We start from the raw sequence: 14,623 nt of genomic DNA on the forward strand, positions 1-14,623 counted from the left end.
TGTTTGTTTTGTTTTGTTTTGTTATTGTCGTTCTTTTATTTGTTTTTTTAGATTCCCTTTGTAAGTGAAATCATATGGTCTTTGTCTTTCTCTGACTTATTTCACTTAGCATTGTACCCTCTAAGTCCATCCACATTGTTGCAAGTAGCAGGATCTCATTTCTTTTTTGGGAGCTGAGTAATAATCCTTACCTTGGTCATTGCAGATAATGCTGCAGTAAACGTAAGAGTGCATATATCTTTTTGAAGTAGTGTTTTCATTTTCTTTAGGTAAATACCCAGCAGTGGAATTACTGGAGCATGTGGTAGTTCTATTTTTAATTTTTTGAGGAACCTCCATACTGTTTTTCATAGTGGTTGCACTACTTTACATTCCCACTAACTGTGTGTGAGGGTTCCTTTTTCTCCATGTCCTTGCCAACATTTGTCATTTCTTGTCTTTTTGAATCTAACCATTCTGACAAATATAAGGTGATATCTCATTGTGGTTTTTATTTGTATTTCCCTGATGATGAGTAATGTTAAGCATCTTTTCCCATGTCTGTTGGCCATCTGTTGGAGAAATGTCTATTCAGGTTCTCTGTCCATTTCTTATTCAGATTATTTGTGGGGTTTTTGTTGTTGTTGTTGTTTTGTTTTGGTTTAGTTTTGGGTGTTGTGTAAGTTCTTTATATATTTTGGATGTTAACCCATTATTGCATCTATCATTGCAGATATTGTCTCCTATTCATTGGGTTCATTTTTTGGTTTGTTGATGATTTTCCTTCACTCTGTAAAAGCTTTTTATTTTGGTGTAGTTCCAACAGTTTATTTTTGCTTTTATTTCTCTTTCCGTAGGAGGCATATCTAGAAAGATGTTTCTATGGCTGATGTCAAAGAAATTACTGCCAACTTTCTTCTGGGAGTTTTATGGTCTCACATTTAGGTCTCTAATCCATTTTGAGTTCATTTTTATGTATGGTATAAAAAAAGTGGCCCAGTTTCATTCTTTTAGCTGTCCAGTTTTCCCAGTACCACTTGTAAACAGACTGTGTTTTCCCCATTGTGTATTCTTCCCTCCTTTGTCATAGAGCGACCATTTTAAGTGTGGGGTTATTTCTGGGCTCTCTGTTTTGTTCTCTTGATCTATGTGTCTATTTTTGTGCCAGTACCATACTGTTTTAATTATTATAGTATAGTAGTATATGTTGAAATCTGGGATTGTGATACCTTAAGTTTCGTTCTTTTAAGATTGCTTTGGCTTCAGGGTCTTTTGTGGGTCCATATAAATTTTAGGATTATTCATTCTTGTTCTGTGAAAAATACTATTTGTGTTTTGATAGGATTGCCTTGAACTTGTAGATTTCTTTAGGTAATATATTTTTTGGCATCTTAAACTCTTCTAAAACTTTCACTAATTGCCTGCCTTAGCCGTTATCTTCCCATTGACTCACTGAAAAGAAAACCTTTATTTTTTGAAATCTGAGATTTAGCTTAACACAGGGACTTCTCTGCATGTTAATAATGCCTTCTTCTCTACTTAGATGAAGATGAAGAAAGTGATGAATCAAGTGAAGAAGAATCTAGCTTAGAGAGTGATGAAGATGAGTCTGGATCTGATGATGAAGTTTTTGATGATTCTATTTGCCCAACAAGTAAGTTGGATAAAACCATTTGTTCTCTGTGAAGTGTGAACATGGATTGATAATACCAAGGAGATCCTTTTTTGGATTCTCAGTTGTCTCATAAAATTTGAGGGAAGCGTGGTTGAAATTGTATGAAGTAATCTAATGAATACTTGTATTTGGCTCTCTGGATGATTAATTTCTTTTCCCTTAGGCAGCCATTTATGAATGATGAATAATTTGCAGATAAATTATGGTTGATTCAAAGTCAAATTATGCAGAGATAACAGATTGTAGTGTGTGTGCATGTGCACTTTTTTTTTTTTTTTACAAAGCTTTATCTTTTTGACAAACCCATTCAGATTTTTATATTTAAAATCCATTTTGTAAGGGCACTTTGTGCCAGTTTCCTGGAGATGTTTAGCAATTTATATTCTCAGTTTTCACTGATAAAACCAGTCTGAAGTAGCCAGACCAATATTCTTCCAGTCTCAATAGATGACTAGTCCAGTAAAGAAAAGACAACTTCTTTTTGGTATGAAATTTATTTTTGTAGCCACTTTATATGGATTTAAATTAAATTTTAAAGCTTAATTTCAAATAAAGTTTAAATCTTATTTTAATGTTGTAAGATTCTTCCTAAAATCATATGTATGAGTAAAATAGAGCTCAAAAGATTATAATACAACATGTTAACAGCAGGATCCTTGTAAACGATCCTTGTTTACAGTAGGATTAAATGGCCTGAAAAAAGTCTCACAGCTAGTTTGGAGGGGGAACTAGGGCTAGAACTCAGGTTTCCAAATTCCACTATAGTACTCTTACTTTCACATTCTTTATCAATTGCCTGGTGGACTGTAGTGTGATATAGTGGAAATTAACACAGAGATACTGTACCTGAGTTGCATTGGTTCACATTATGAGCTACATGACCTCTCTGAGACTTCAGGTCCTCACCTATAAAATGGAAACAACAGTTTCTACCTCGCAAAGGCCTAGGAGACTTGAGAGAGAGAGAGAGAATGTAAATGAAATGCCTAAACAGAAAGCCTGACTCATGGTACTGCTTAGAATGTCAGTGCTGGTATCAGAATTACTATCAGGATTACTTATGTCCTTAATAATTTCACCTGGAATGGTGGAGCCTGAAGTGAAATGAAAGTATGCTAGAGTGGACCCACAGATGGTCATTATTAATTCTGAAGCTCCAAAATCCCTACTTCTAATATCAGTACGTTCCATAACAGTAAGGGTTTCTTTTAATTTTGACTGTCTTTTCAGATTGCGATGTGGGTCTTTTTGAATTGGCCCTTCAACTTCGAGAGAAAAGGCTGGACATTGAGGAGGCCTTAGTGGAAGAAAAGAAAATTATCGATAACCTCAGAAAGGAACATGATACACTATCCAAAAAAGTATGCTGAGATACTTACTTACTTCTCCTTTCCGAGTGTGCTAGCCACCCTCCCAGCTACTGTACTGCTGTTTCATAGAAATGACATGAGTTAGGCTTTCTCCCCAGAGAAGAAACATTTTATTTATTCATTTTTTAAAAGATGTCATTTATTTGTCAGAGAGAGAGAGAGAGAGAGAGCACAAATAGGGGGAGTGGCAGGCAGAGGGAGAAGCCAACTCCCTGCTGAGCAGAGAGCCCAACATGGAGCTGGATCCCAGCACCCTGGGATCATGACCTGAGCTGAAGGCAGACACTTAACTGACTGAGCTACCCAGGTGTCCCTAAACATTTTAAGTGTTATATTTTAAGGTTTTCCTCTTCAAACACAGTTGTGATGGGGGCCATTGGTTCTTTTGAAGATTGGCCTTTCTTTATCTAAATCATTGATTTCCAAACTTTTTATTATATACTTCTATAAGTAAAAAAAAAAAATTATATACAATACATGTATATTTATTTACAAATAATATCCATGAATTATTCTACTAATATATTTTATATATTAGGAAACAGTCACAAAAACAGAAATGAAAAAGAATAAATTAAAAATAAATAGAAACTGATCTTTCCTTTCTGTGCCCTGAAAGATCACTTTATTTACCCTCTGGGGGATGGGCATCTCATGTTGGAGACCATAAAGCTAAACTTCTGGTATAATTATGTTGATGGATTTGATTTCTGCCTTATTTGCTAATTTTCTCTTTTAGATACTCTTTCCTAGGGCAACATTGCTTAATTCATAGTCCTAAATATATATATATTTGTGTGTGTGTTTGAGTAAAGCAATAGAAGTTTATTAAGTGAAGATACAGAAAAAGCTCTCAGGAGTTGAGAGGGGTCCTGACAGGGTGGCTACTGAGGGCCTTTAGGGTTAGTCTTTTTATTTATTTATTTTTAAAGATTTTATTTATTTATTTGACAGAGAGAGAGAGAGATCACAAGTAGGCATAGAGGCAGGCCAGGGAGGGTGGGGGCGGGGAAGTGGGTGGAAGTAGGCTCCCTGCTGAGCAGGGTTGGGTTCCTCACATGCTGGGCCTCCATCCCAGGACCCTGAGATCAGGACCTGAGCTGAAGGCAGAGGCTTAACCCACTGAGTCACCCAGGGGCCCCTAGGGTTGGTCTTTTTTAGAAAGCTAACCAGGGAACTTAAGTCCTTTTAACATCTCTATTGATATCACCACTGAGCAAATACTAGTGGTAACACCTTCAGGGGCTTACTTCCTTTTTAGGGTCTGGTTATTCTTTGTTAGTCACTGGTGATTATCATAAAAAAGACACCCAACCCCTCCACACCTAGGACAGGGTGGTCCAATTTGTCCCCTTTTCTCTGGTTTCCCCACACCTCTACATTTCTGTGAGACTAATCACATGTATCTCTCCCTATTTAGCCCCGCCTGTCCCTTACTCATTCCTCTGCCTGGAAGAGCAACCCTAATCCTAACCCCAGAGAATGGGACAATGATCTCTCTGGCTGTTTCCTGCTGATACGGGGTGGCAGGCTGTGTGGCAGTTAGACTCTATCTGGGGGTTGGTCCAGAAGCCTGTGGTATGATTCCAGGGGGTCATCATGGGCAGCAAACGGTACATGCATCAGCACATGCAAAAGGAGGAACATGAAACAAGTATTAGATCCAAAATTATGACCACATCCCTTAGATAAGATTCCCAATTACCAATTTTATCAAAGAGATCAGTGGATATCTTGAGCTTATTTAATTGATCACAGATGCCCCCCATTAATTGGGACACCTGGCAGGAGTTCACTGTAATATTAAATAAAACAACACATGTGAGGACATTTTTCACATTGCTTAATTCATAGTCCTAAATATATATGGTGTAGCAATAGTAGACAGTCAATAATGGTGTGTTTCTGAGAATTCCTTCTCTGACTTCATCCTTTGGCTGAGTGCATTGTGGCTGGAAAGTATCATTAAGACTTCATACTCACAAATATTTTTGGTAGATTGCTTCTTGTAAGTAGAAAATAATTTGGAAAATTCAAATTTTTTAGATGAAAAACATGCTTCATGAGTACCGTAGTTAGTAGTTTTGTTCCTTTAAAGGGCTTTTTCCTTTTGTTTATTGAGGTCATTGATGGCCTAGTGAGATTCCCACCATCCTGACAAAGACATTCCATGCTGAGAGCTGCTTTTCATGCAGAAAATAAAAGGGAGATGAGGACATGCCTTCTGAACTCTTAGTCACGAGACCTTTACTACTCTGGAGACATAGGATTGATTGAGAAAGCAGTGTGGATCGTTACTTAGCAGGAAGAAAATCATACACATTCCTGGGCTACAAACATTCATTTAATTGTAGCCCAACAGAGCAGGTCCTGCTCATCTCCCAATCTATCCCCATTTACCACATTTCACACCTGGGGCTTTCCGCAGGTAAAAGTTGTGGCCGCTAACCTGAATGTAGCAGAGGAGGCCCTGGAGGCTTACCAACGGGAGAAGCAGCAGCGGCTGAACGAACTGCTCGTGGTGATTCCACTCAAGCTCCACCAGGTGATGGGTCTGGAGACTGTGCGCCACCCTGTCCGAGCAGAAGAGCCAGCCCACCCAGACTTTCCCAGAAAAGAATCTTGGGCCACTCGTGGGAAGAAGTGCAACCCTTTGCTGAGGATTCTACCTGAATAATGACACCCCAACTTTTCTTATCCATTCTCAGATTGTTGTGAGAGAGCCATAGCCAAACATACATATTTCCTGATGGCCCATTATCACTTCCAAAGTCCAGTTAAGTTTCAGGTCTGAGGAAATGAGCCTAGGACTTAATTTTTTTGAATTTATTTTTTTAGTTTATTTTTATTTCTTTTAGGAGTATCTACTCCCAATGTGAAGCTCAAACTCATGACCCCAAGGTTGAGTCACATGCTCTTCTGACCGAGTCAGCCAGGTGCCCCAGGGAGCTTATGACTTAAGAATGGAATAGCTGGGAAGTTAAAATCTTGGATCTTGTGCACACATCCCTTTGCACACCATCTTCAAATAGAGATGAACTAATCGTGCAAGAATTGTCATAATCTCCGCTTGTTAATGAGGGAGGGCAAGACAAAAGGAAAATATCCTTTCTCTTTTGCCCTCTTTGTTCATTTCCGCACTCATTAGCATTACAGCTTATATTAAGGTGCAGAGATGCATTTCGTACCCCATTTTGTCAAGTGAAGAGAGAAAGCTGTATTTTAGAAGGAAAAGTTTGGATCGGCCTCACATATATTTTGTGTAACCTGACCCAGACTGGTTTGGCTTTATGTAGCGATTTGCATAGTACACCCACCGTGAAATGGTGGTTTGTTCCGTGGTGATGCAGTAGGTATTAGGCATAGTCTGGGGGAAGATTTGCTGTCTATACAGGGACATGATGTGGCTTATGATCTGAAGGCCACTCCAGCTTTTACCTTACTCAGTGATGGGAATGACAGAGGTCCGAAGGCAATGACCTAAACAAGGACAGAAAAGGAAGTGCTTTCTATGATCTTACATTTAGTTCGATCTTGGTTTTGTTTTGCTTTTGATAGGTAGAGCATGTAGTATTTGGAGAAATTCCTAATGATCTTTCTGGAACCTTGGTCTTTTCTAACCACTCCTTGGGACGCCTGCAAGAACGAATCATACAGCTCCATGAGGAAAATTCCAAGCAGCAAAAACTTAACAAGGAATGTCGGGAGAGGCGCAAACAGCTTATCCGAGAAAAGAGAGAGATGGCAAAAACTATAAGCAGTAAGTAACTCAGTCCTTGCATTATCTAGTACTATCTTGATAAGAGAGGGAATTAACTCTGAAAACAGTAAGTAATCACAGAATCAGAACCACTGAGAGCAAGGAAACACTCTCTTGTCTTCCTAGCTACCATTTCTCCTAAGACCACTGAATTGTCACCCTCTTGTTTTCAAAGACTAAATCCTTTATCGTGGAAACTAATTCTCTTAAGTTTAAAAGGCTTAACACACGATGAAATATAGAGTAACGTAATCTAGGTACTAGCCACCAAGTTTAAGAATTCAAAACAGGGAAGATGCAACTGAACACCCCTTTTTCTGATAGTGTTCCGCAGGACCCTTCCCAGGGTCGGCTGGCAGGTGAGCACACGTGCAGATGTGAGTATCCACACACAACATATAGAATGATTTTGCTTGTTTTTAACTGTAATGTTATTCATATCATTTTGCAGTTCACTTCATTAAACGGATTTTTGATAGGTATCCGTACTACTGTAATTTATTCACTTTATTTTTTTAAAATTTTAACTGCCATGACAATATTCCATTGTAGGACTCTGAGTTGGGTTTTTTTTTTTTTCCTCAATCTTCTGTTGATGGATATTTTGGCTATTTCTAATTTTTCATGATTAAAGAGCTATAGTGAACCTTCTTGTACACATCTCCCTGTGCGTGGGAGAAGGTGAATCCCCAGGACTGGGTGTCTGGGTTGTAGAGGGGTGTTATGCATTTCTGGCAGGCACTCCTGTATATTGCCAAGCTGCCCTCCAACGGGCTTTTACCATTTTATCTCAACCCTCCCTTCAACTACCTGCCACTTCCCTGTCAGTGAGGATGGCCCAGGCTCCATATTCTCAGGAACATTTGATGCTGTCAGACTTCAATATATTTGCCAGCCTGGTGGATGTTAAATTGTATTTCACTATGGTTTTTATTCATGTGTCCTGGATTCTGGTGAGGTTAAACATCTTCACATACATTTATTTGCCATTTATTTGTGTTTCCCTTTCTGTAACTTGCCTGTTATAAACCTTACCATTTTTTTACTTCTACTTCTTGCTTTCTTATTGATTTTAGGGAGTTCTTACTATAATCTTTTTTTTTTTTTTAAGATTTTATTTATTTATTTGAGAAAGAGAAGAGACCACAAGAAAGAGCACACATGAGCAGGGGGAAGGGTAGAGGAAGCAGAATCCCCGCTGAACAGGGAACCTGATGTGGGACTTGATTCCGGGGTCCTGTGGTCATGACCTGAGCTGAAGTTGGACACCCAACCAACTGAGCCACCCAGGCGCCTTATATTCTGCCTTTTAAGGCACTTCAGATTCCTTCTAGTTTGTGACTTGCCTTTTTACTTTGGGGTATAAACATTTAAAATCTTAATATAGTTAATTTTACCAATGTTTATGGCTTGTGCATTGTGTCTGTATATGTCTTGTTTAAGAAATCCTTTCCTGTTTTGAGATCATAAAGATATTTTATCCATAGTTTCCCTATTAGTAGTCTTCTTCATATTAGCATTTTTAATCTATCTGGATTTGTGGTGGATATTATAAGATGCACAGTATAAAGATTACTACCCTTTAAAATACATTTTGAATATTTGGTATTTAGAACAGAAAGTGTACGTTGTGAAGTTTCCAACTTTAAAAACAACAATATTGCCAATACCTTAGTATCTACTTTAATGCCACAGAACTGTACAATTAAAAATGTTTAAAATGATACATTTTATGTTATGTATTTTACCACAATTGAATAAAAAATACATATATTTTAATTTGTAAAAGAAAAAAATGGGAAGCCTATAGTGGTCAACTAGTCAACCAGTCTAGGTTGCTTGAATTTGTAGAGGCCAGTTTCCAATGAGTATTGATGGTTCTGCCTTCATGGGTGGCTGGAGTATAAAATTAAAAAAAAAAATACACATTAACACTGCATGTTTAAATAACACTGATTGGAGACACACAGTTTTGTCAGGTGTAATCCTTGAGGTTCTAGTGCTTCTCACGTACTTCTCATTCCTCTGGCTTCGATAGACCATGAATGTTGTTTATATCTGAAAGTACTGTTCATTAAATCAAGGAATAAACTAGTGTGAAAACAGAAAGAAGCTTGTTTCAGTTTGGGTAAATTCTAAGTTTGGGAAAATGTGTGAAGATGAAATGAAATATGCAAATTTTTAGAGTGTTAATGGAAATAAAAGGGAATAATTCCATGTGGTATAAGTTTTATTCAGCAACTTTCAGTTCTTTTCCCCACCTGCCCTCAACCCATTTTCTGAAAAGCAAGTTGTGAATCTGGTTGAAGTTCTCCTGATTCTGAAAGTAGAACTAGGAGTAGGTTCCTTTTCTGTAGGCCAGAGAACAAAGGCTTAGCAGTGATGAGAAACACCACAGTTGGCTTTTTGTTGCCTTCCTCCCTTGACGGACTCAGTAAACAAAAAGGAGAGTCTAGAACATGGTGGTGAGAAGTGGTAAGTTTACTTCATTTCAAGGAGAACACAGCTCTTGGCCACGGAGAAGGCATGTGGCAAAAATATTCCAGAAGGCTTTATGTCCCCTGTAAACTCTAGTTGGCCTCATCAAATCAGGAGAAGGGCATGAGGCTGGCTCCACAGGGGGAATGGCAAGAACCAGAGTCCACATCCTAGTACATGAGGCTGTCATGGCAGAGGGCACTAGCTGGAGAGAGTCTCAAGGTTCTTACTGAGGCCAAGCAGGCAGCCACAGGCTAGTACACATGTGCAAATAATCTAAGCATCATGTGGTTTTTGCATCACTGATTATCACAGCTGCTACATTACACAAGTCCATGGGTTCTATTTTCATATCAAATACACATGAACAGCCCCTCCTGGATCACGCACAACGGCAGTCATGTCAGTTGTATCATTATATTCAACCATAACCAGATACAAACCTGCACACCATTGCGGAACTCTATCATCTTCTGATACCTTAGGGCCTTCAAGACTTCACTTAGGGGGCAGTCCAGTGATCAAGAAAGTCTTGTTACAAGATTATATTTTCTTGGGGAGTCAGACTCCACATACGGAATAATCCCCAGAAGTTCCACTGTTCTCATGTTGAGGAAAGACAGTGAACAAAAGTAAGATATATTGTAATGCATGTTAGATGGAGATCATTGCTAAGAAGAAAAATCAAGAAGGGAGGGAAAGGAGAGTGCTCAGGTCTGTAGGAGCCACGAACAGCTCCCTGGAGAGGTGGCTTACTGGTAAAGTGTGGTTTTCCCTGGTTAGAGGATGATGACCTGCTCTTGGTTACCCCTTCAGAACTGAGTGTATTGGAAATGATTCTTATAACTTGGTTTTAGAAAATGGGCAGGGGTGCCAGGGTGGCTCAGCCGGTTAGGTGTCTGACTTCAGGTCAGGTCATGATTCCAGGGTCCTGGGATGGAGCCCCACATTGGGCTCCCTGCTCAGTGGGGAGCCTCCTTCTCCCTCCCCTCAACCATTCCCCCTGTTTATGCACTCTCTCTCTTTCTCCATCAAATAAATAGAATCTTAAAAAATAGAAGAAGGTGGGTGAGAGGGAGCCATGTGGCTATTTGGGGAAGAACATTGTAGTCCATGGGAACTGAGATGAGAGTGAGCCTGGATTGTTTGAGACTCAGACTTTAGTTTTTACTTGGAGTATGATGGAAACTTCCTCTAAGTGCCTGCTTGTTCTTGACACTAGATGCTTAGAGATCAGTCGTTTAAAAAAAAAAAAAAACCTGAAGAGTTCCTTGTCCAGCTGGGGCCCTTGACAGTGTGAGGAGGGCCACAGCAGAGGGTGGAAACAGCTGGGGGAAAACGGAGTCTGCTTTATGCAGGGTTTTCAAGTAGACGAAAAGACAGCACAGGATTGGGCATTTTAAGTGAGGAAAGGAGCAGTGAAGAGTCATAGAGGAAAAGCCAACTGGTAACATAAAATCTTTTACCATCCTCTTGCAAAAGCTGTTCTTCGGAAAGTTGTTGCTACCAGTATTGTTCATTTAATAACAGTGGGGACCATTGAACACACTAAGACAGTGATGTCTTCTTTTAGAAATGGAAGAAACAGTCCATCAACTAATGATCAGCAAGTTTGGCCGTGTTATAGACCTAGAAGCCCTTCAGACACTTTCTGTGAACACAACGCTTGAAGAGCTAAAGATCAAAAAACTTCGAAAGGAGCTAACAAATGCAAAGGAAATGAAGATGTGGGAGGTACGGCCGAGAGGACAGGTGACCCACCTTGGCTGAATGTGGGTCAAGGCAAGAAATGCTATCAGTGGTTCTTGAGTAGCATCTGAGTAGCCAGAGACAAGTCTGTGGCCCCCCCTCGGCTCCCCCATGATCTTAAGCCTGTCTCTGCATCCTGACCATTCACTTGTTTGGAAGGACTTGCCTGTCTTGGGGTGAAAGCAGCAGCATAGGTTTTGGGGTCCTGGGTATATGGAAATATGACAAAATGGAATGGATGATGACCAAGATTCCATTTTGAGGTTTCCATTAGTGTGAGATAAATGCTCTGACATTGCTAGAGATGGAGCCGCTGTGCTTTGAGGATCCCAGTTGTAGTTCTCCCTATAGCTGTTACATGCCCTTTGGATCTGGAAATTAGAAAACATCTCTAAGTAATAGATTCTATAACCAGTTTGGACTATTTAGCTGGTGGGGTCTTAGAAGATGTTACTGCCTACATTGTTCCCTGAGCTGTGAGAGGAGGCAGTGCCCCAACTGTAGCTAGATTCAAAGACAGGAACTTGTATAAAGATTTTATAAGCCCCCCAAGTCCTTATGACTTCTCCAGTTTCCTATCTTAGCTCATCAGTAGACAGGGCAGGAAAAGAGGTTCCTAATGTCATCTTGTCTTGTCTTTGCTTATCCAAGATTTTCAGGGGAATTCTGGAGATAATATGTGCAATCTAAAATAATTTTTGGAACAGTAAAAAACAAAGGAAAGCCATTTAGGAGATGTATGGCCATGCAAGCTGGCTACTTGAGGATCTTGGGCCAAGACTAGGGAAAGAAAAATATATGAAAGTCTGCTGCTTAAATTAATACTCTTCCTTTTAGTAATGAATAGCGCACTCAGTATGCATACTGATCTTATTCTTCAATAGTGAAGTGATACCCATGTCTATCTTTTTTACCTCCTTGTATCTTTGAGCATACCCACATTCTTCTTTTCTCTAATTGAGCCAGGGCCAATGCAGCTGGCTCTGGTTGCATTTTCGTAGCGATTTCCGATTGTATTTTTTTCATATGCATATTTGCTGGATGGTTTTGATCAAATCTGAGCATGTATTTTTCTGTTTCCTCTCTTACTCACTTAACCCATTTTATATCCTCCCACCCTGGCAGGAAAAGATTGCTCAGGTGCGATGGGAGTTGATGATGAAGACAAAAGAACACACCAAAAAGCTTCATCAGATGAACGATTTATGTATTGAAAAGAAGAAACTTGATTCTCGGTTGAATACACTACAGAACCAGCAGGTATGTTCCTTTCCTTCAGACCCTTTATCAGAGTTGGGGAAGCTCTGTGAAAGTAGTTATTCATAAGAATGTCAAGTGCTGGCATTTACACAAACCTTGATCTTGGACCATTTACAGTCCACCTGGGTCCCTGAGGATATGAAGTTGCTGGGACCTACTTAAAGGTGAGCCTGAGGGATTAGCTTTACTGTATGTCTTTTGAGTGCCATGAGTTTACATATGTACTAATCTATGGGGTTTGCCTTAGTCCCAGTGAAGTAAGGTTATTAGGTACAAATGACACCAAAATAATCTCTAAATTTATAACAAATACCCATTTCCAATATGTGTTTATTTCATTTGATTTAAGGTGGGTATCTTTTTAATTGTGGGATCTCCTATTACTTTATTAAAACACTTGTTATTTTTATGGCTTTCAACTTGTTCTTTTAAATCAACTTGTTCTTATATAAGGTTTATTGAGCCTGACATAATACTTAGTACGTAGTATATGGTGGACAATGTATTTCACACAGGTTCACCTGATTCAAGGTTCACCTAGGTGAGTGTCCTCTAGGAACCTCTAGGAACCTAACACATATGTGACATGTTTTAAAATACAGTAGTATCTGCAAAAATGCCCATTGTTTCCCTTGGTTTTCTTTAAGCATCCTGGAAATGGTCTAAGCCAGGGGTTCTCAAAGTGTGGTCCCCTGAAAAACACCATCAGCATCACCTGGAGAATTTATTAGAAATGCAAATTATCAGGCACCACCCACAGATCTACTGAATCAGCAGCTCTGGGAGAGGGGCCCAGCCAGGTACTCTAACAGGCCTTCCAGAAGATTCTGAGGCATGCTAGAGTTCAAGAATCACCTAAGCACAGAAAGAATGAATAAGAGGAATTGGGAAGTTTATCATTGGAAATTCCATATGAAAGGATAGTAGAAATCTGAGTATCAAGGGCCCTTTATCCACTGAAGAATTTTTGAGTGATGAGTCAGGATAGTGTCCAGGAGGTTAATGCCTAAACACGATTTTCATATAATCAGTTATAAACCCTTGTTGATTTTATGTGCTTTGATAAGTCCAGATATATTGGAGAAAAGAGTCTGAAGAGTTTGAGTAGATCAGTTGAATGGGGAAGAAAATTAATAGTGTATGTCTCTTTACATAGCAGATCCTTCCATGCCTATCTTTACATAGGTAATTTTTATGGTATTAAAGTAATATATTTTCATGTATAGTCTCTTTACATGGAATATCTCATACTACAATTCTCAAAACAGTACTTTCCAAAGCTCAGAGTAGTTAAGTAACTACTGCAGAGGTCATGCATGGAGCTGAGTTTTTAAACCAGGGTCTGTCCACTTCCAAAGCTGACTCCATTGCTATTATTCTTCCAGCAATCTAGGCATGCATTGGGATATAGGTGGCAAGAACAAAAAGGGATCAGACATTTCAAAGTAAGAATAGCCAAACTTTGGGTATGGTAAGGAAAATGAGGGCAAGTTATGGTGACTTCGAAGTGAGCAGCTGGAGTGATGCCATGAGCTGAGGCCTGGGCTTAGCTACAAGTAGCCAAAAGCCTTGTGGAGAGGAGCTTAAACAAACAAAGGTCATTTTCCTCACTTAACAAGAGGTCTGGAGGTGATGACTGAGGGTTTCAAACTGAGTGGGCCTGTGATGCCAGGGCCAATAGTTCTCTGATTGTCTCAGTGATTCTTTGAAGTTTCCTTCAAAGTCACATGACAACTGCCTGACCTCTAAGCACAGAATGGATACTACATAAGTGCCACCTTCTTCCCTTTAATGTGCTTTCAAAGCTTATTGAGCTTATACTTAAGAACCATGCTCTAGGATGGGTGCTACGGAGGGTGGTGAGATGTTCCTGAGATCTAGCTCTTAAAGGCACCAGATCTTGCAAGAAAGATCTCACATAGGCAGCTAGGTTGAACCGTATGAAATGGCCACTTTTTCAACCTAAAAAATCAGATATAAATTTTAATGGTTCAATGTTCTGGAAGAACACAAAGCAGGAAATCCTAATCTAGTCCACAGACAAAGGCTTTAAAAATAATTTCTGGAGGCGCCTGGGTGGCTCAGTTGTTAAGCGTCTGCCTTTAGCTCAGGTCATGGTCCAAGGCTCCTGGGATTGCATCCCACATGGGGCTCCCTGGTCAGTAGGAAGCCTGCTTCTCCCTCTCCCACTCCTCTTGCTTGTGTTCTCTCTCTCACTGTCACTGTCAAATAAATAAAATTAAAACAACAACAACGTAATGTCTGAAGCATAGCAGAATTTGACTGGACAAGGGAAGGAGTCAGATGAGGAAATAGAGATTTCCTTTTTGGGAAACAAAATATGGGCTGTAT

The 14,623-nt window shown here is 39.6% G+C and overlaps 1 protein-coding gene across 7 annotated transcripts in view; it reads left to right on the forward strand.

Moving 5' to 3' along the window:
- The window catches only part of CFAP44 (cilia and flagella associated protein 44), a 159,593-nt gene that overhangs the window by 141,416 nt on the left and 3,554 nt on the right, over positions 1 to 14,623 (forward strand). For 5 of the 7 annotated variants that reach the window (XM_059164104.1, XM_059164106.1, XM_059164107.1 and 2 more), the window contains 6 exons: positions 1,523 to 1,633; positions 2,885 to 3,015; positions 5,453 to 5,569; positions 6,583 to 6,784; positions 10,836 to 10,996; positions 12,137 to 12,271. In XM_059164104.1, coding sequence (XP_059020087.1) covers positions 1,523 to 1,633; positions 2,885 to 3,015; positions 5,453 to 5,569; positions 6,583 to 6,784; positions 10,836 to 10,996; positions 12,137 to 12,271 — 857 coding nt within the window. Of the gene's footprint in view, positions 1 to 1,522; positions 1,634 to 2,884; positions 3,016 to 5,452; positions 5,570 to 6,582; positions 6,785 to 10,835; positions 10,997 to 12,136; positions 12,272 to 14,623 lie in introns of those variants that run through there. The other 2 variants (XR_009351137.1, XM_059164110.1) reach the window with 2 other exon arrangements.

This window comes from Mustela lutreola, chromosome 2, assembly GCF_030435805.1.
Source record: "Mustela lutreola isolate mMusLut2 chromosome 2, mMusLut2.pri, whole genome shotgun sequence".
NCBI lineage: Eukaryota > Metazoa > Chordata > Mammalia > Carnivora > Mustelidae > Mustela > Mustela lutreola.